The sequence below is a fragment of the Agrilus planipennis genome, unplaced genomic scaffold, assembly GCF_000699045.2.
Source record: "Agrilus planipennis isolate EAB-ADULT unplaced genomic scaffold, Apla_2.0 scaffold40, whole genome shotgun sequence".
Classification (NCBI taxonomy): domain Eukaryota; kingdom Metazoa; phylum Arthropoda; class Insecta; order Coleoptera; family Buprestidae; genus Agrilus; species Agrilus planipennis.
Window position 1 is genome coordinate 475,283 of NW_020438938.1, and position 3,706 is coordinate 478,988.

The 3,706-nt window shown below is 34.2% G+C and overlaps 1 protein-coding gene and 2 non-coding genes across 3 annotated transcripts; 1 reads left to right on the forward strand and 2 right to left on the reverse strand.

Annotated features, from left to right (window-relative positions):
• Positions 1–347: 347 nt before the first annotated feature.
• Positions 348–1,864, forward strand: LOC108740884 (peptidyl-prolyl cis-trans isomerase FKBP1A). The gene is made up of 3 exons (XM_025974438.1): positions 348–546; positions 660–853; positions 1,670–1,864. Exons 1-3 carry the CDS (start codon positions 510–512, stop codon positions 1,862–1,864), a joined length of 426 nt encoding a protein of 141 aa, XP_025830223.1. The 5' UTR covers positions 348–509.
• On the reverse strand, positions 1,147–1,218 carry Trnad-guc. The gene has a single exon. It is a non-coding gene; the product is annotated as a tRNA-Asp (tRNA).
• Positions 1,314–1,385, reverse strand: Trnad-guc. The gene has a single exon. It is a non-coding gene; the product is annotated as a tRNA-Asp (tRNA).
• Positions 1,865–3,706: the final 1,842 nt, after the last annotated feature.

Genomic DNA, 3,706 nt, shown 5'->3' on the forward strand with positions numbered 1-3,706 from the left:
TCCTAGCAGCATCCCATCATTAAATTATATATTGAAATATAAATAGTTATATATTTCCTAAAAAAATCTAACATTTTTATTTTACAATAGATATTTAGTTTGTTTTAATTAAATACATTTAAGTTTTTAATTTGAATATAGCGCGTTTTAAATAAAAAGTAATCAAGCAACGTTGCCTTTTAAATGTAATGTAATTTAAATTGTTAATGTTAATTAGGATTTGACTGCACATAAAAAATAAATAGTAAATGTAGCTAGAATAGTTATTAATAATATTTTAATCGAAACCAAATAATATTCTTCAATAAGTAAAATTAAAATAGAGAATAGTGTTCAACTTGGCAATCATGAATGACGCCATTTATTTTTGGATTTGCCAGACTAAGGTGTCGTTTTTTAATTCGGTATTTTCATTCACATTTAAACTAGAACGGTTGTTTTAAAATACAATTGTTATTTGCTAATTAAATACGTAACCGTCTAGAAAACTGTGTAAAGTTTCTAAAATAATGGGTGTTCAAATCGAAAGCATTTCTCCTGGAGATGGTGAGTGCCCATAAAAGTACAAACTCGTGCTTTTTTCATTACTTAATGTATCTTAATTGTTTTAGCATTTAATCTTTAATTAATTCGTAGTTAGACTTTAATTTTTTTCGTAGGACAAACTTTTCCAAAAACCGGCCAAACAGTTGTCGTTCATTACACAGGAACACTAGAAAATGGAAAGAAGTTTGATTCTTCAAGAGACCGAGGTACCCCTTTTAAATTTCATATTGGCAAAGGAGAAGTAATAAAAGGATGGGATGAAGGAGTTGCACAGGTTTGTATTAACAACAAATGGCTTCATTCTCAAGTAACTAACTTTAACACNCCATATTATATTTATTTATTTATAATACTATCCTTGAATTGCCATTTAACCTACAACATTCGTACAACAAATTCTATTAATTCAAACCTTATTAATGAATTTTTAATTTTATATTCTCACAAGGACAATTAACATTGATTACAATAAGTAGTTTTATGTAACATTTATTACACCCGATTATGTAAAATTTGTAGTAAAAGCTAATTAAAGATAAAATATCTTCAAAATCAATGCAAAACTGTAAAATTATCTTCTCGAAAGTAGCAAAAAAGAGACTCTCCGGCCGGGAATCGAACCCGGGTCTCCCGCGTGACAGGCGGGGATACTGACCACTATACTACCGAAGACTCGATGCTAAACTTCCCATTTATGTAAAGTTTTATTGTTCCGCAATTCCTATTTATTTAAAAATCATAAAGTTTAAAATTTACTAAAAAGTAAACTCTCCGGCCGGGAATCGAACCCGGGTCTCCCGCGTGACAGGCGGGGATACTGACCACTATACTACCGAAGACTTATTGGTAGTTTAATATTTTTTAGGAAACGAAGACTACTCTGGAGAAGTCCATCAGTTGGTCAATGGAATCATCACACCCGGAAAGGTCAGGTTTGCAATAAGATCCCTTACTCCTTTTAAATCACCAAAATCTAATGATAAGTATCCGGTCCTGTTCCAAATAGTCATCCCTACGAACCGCGGGAGATATAGATAATTAAAAAAACAATCTGACAATTGGCATTAGTTCTTCCTGTCGTTTCTATGATGAGGAAATGGAATGAGCAGCGAAGTATTCTTAGATCTGGGGAGTTGAAGGTGACTGCTATAGGAAGACTTCCGTGGGCTTGAGAGAAGTCCATCAGTTGGCCAATGGGATTATCACACCCGAAGAGGTCAACTGTGCGATCACAAGATCCATTAGTCCTTTTACATCAACAAGGACTAATGATACTTATATCCGGTCCTGCTCCAAAGGACAAACGTCATCCCTATGAACCACGGGAAAGATGCGTTATAACAGAAACGAACTAACAGTGAACATCAGTTCTTCCTGTCGTTTCTGTGATGAGTAAATGGGAAGTGCTGTCTACATTCTCAGTCCCTACGTAGGCGCCATTTTTTTGGCTTCCCCTACCTACAAGCAAAATACGTCACCGCTCGTGATTCCCAAAAGATACTCTCCCTTTGGGAGGCTTCCAAAGAGGTAAAAACATAACGATAATAATAGAAATAAATTGCGACATTCAAGCATTTGGAATACATTACAGTTCTTCTAAACCTTAGTGTACCTTTCATTTGATACCACTCGCAAAATCGTCGTCTATAGGAACTCGACCTTTTTCCCGCAAGAAAAGAGTAGAATTTTGATAGGATGTATGGTTTTCTGGGGTAACTCACGATCGGTAGAAACTTCAAGAACATTGGAAAATAAAACTCTCCGACAACGTCAGATTCATTCTTTTTTCTTCGAGAGCTTTCCGATGATATATGGTTTGTTAGGATAACTCACAATCGGTAGAAGCTTCCATAAAATTGACCGATGGATTGTTCTAGAATGCCTTATGGAATTCTCCAAAACCTCCTCTTTCCATCTGCTTCAATCCTTTGCCTTTTTCAATCTTCTTTTTTCTTCAATCCTCTATCATCTTCAATCTCACACCTGGCACCAAAAGTCGCGAAGTATAGCTCCTTTAGCAATTATTTATTTTTTTAATTAATCTTCAAATCTTCAGTCGAGTAACTAAAATTGTTCCTCTTCCGAAAGAAGAAACTCAAGGGTGTTTCACTTCCACCAGCTACTAATGCTGATGAACGGGCAATCCCTATGGACTATGCCAGAGGGTAGAACAGAAGAACCTCTTCCGCTTCCTTTTAGGAATCGTGGGAATAGATGGGTAATGATTGAGGTGAGAAAGATGAGATGCAGACACAGGGGAATTGATTCAAGGAAACCACAGAAATATTTTGACCAGAGTCGAATCGGCATCCCCCCGAATGCTAAGTAATAGTCTAAACTTGCTTAGCCCTGGTCCAAATTTTTCTGTGGTTTCCTTAGGTTACTTAAGCAATTAGAAAGATTCCAACCAAAATTAGGAAAATTCTGGCCTTCTTTGTCATCCTGTTGTAAGCTAGACAACCCACTTAGGTCAACTGTGACATTCCTTCACGTATGATGGGTTGTCTACACATTAAAATAACTAGCAGCTAAATGCAAAGAGATTTTTATAAATTCAACATTTATAAGTACATTTAAAAGATAGACGTCCTAACAAACGAATGAATGATTAATTTCGTATACCAGTAAGAAAATAAAACAAAAACACATAGCTAATAGCTACGCTCACGTACGTGTGCGAAGAGTTGTAATATCCAACACTTATTTACTAGTTCACTAAAGTTGGATAAAGTTTTTTCCTCTTCGTACATTTTGCTGTAATCTCCTCCTCTTTCTTTCCCTTCTTGTAATTTATTCTCTTGTTCAGACGGTAAATATATTGTACTGTAAAAGCAGCGCTCGTATACCTTTGCCGCAAAATACAACATGTAAAAATTATTAGCTACTGCAATATCTGTGCATTGTTTATTAGCTTACTTTACCGCAAAACAAATTCTTGTCATGGTTAAAAAGCAAAATGGTTTAATATTTTAAGTTATTAATGGATTAATAAGTTTGTTAATGTTTTCTAAAACTAGGATGTTTTGCAGTTCTTTTTAATTTAATTATAATTAATAAATACATAGATGATCATAAACATCATTATATACTCCTAAATAGTTTTTGTTTATGAGGCAGTGTTTATTATATTATACTTTATTATACCATATTATATTTATTT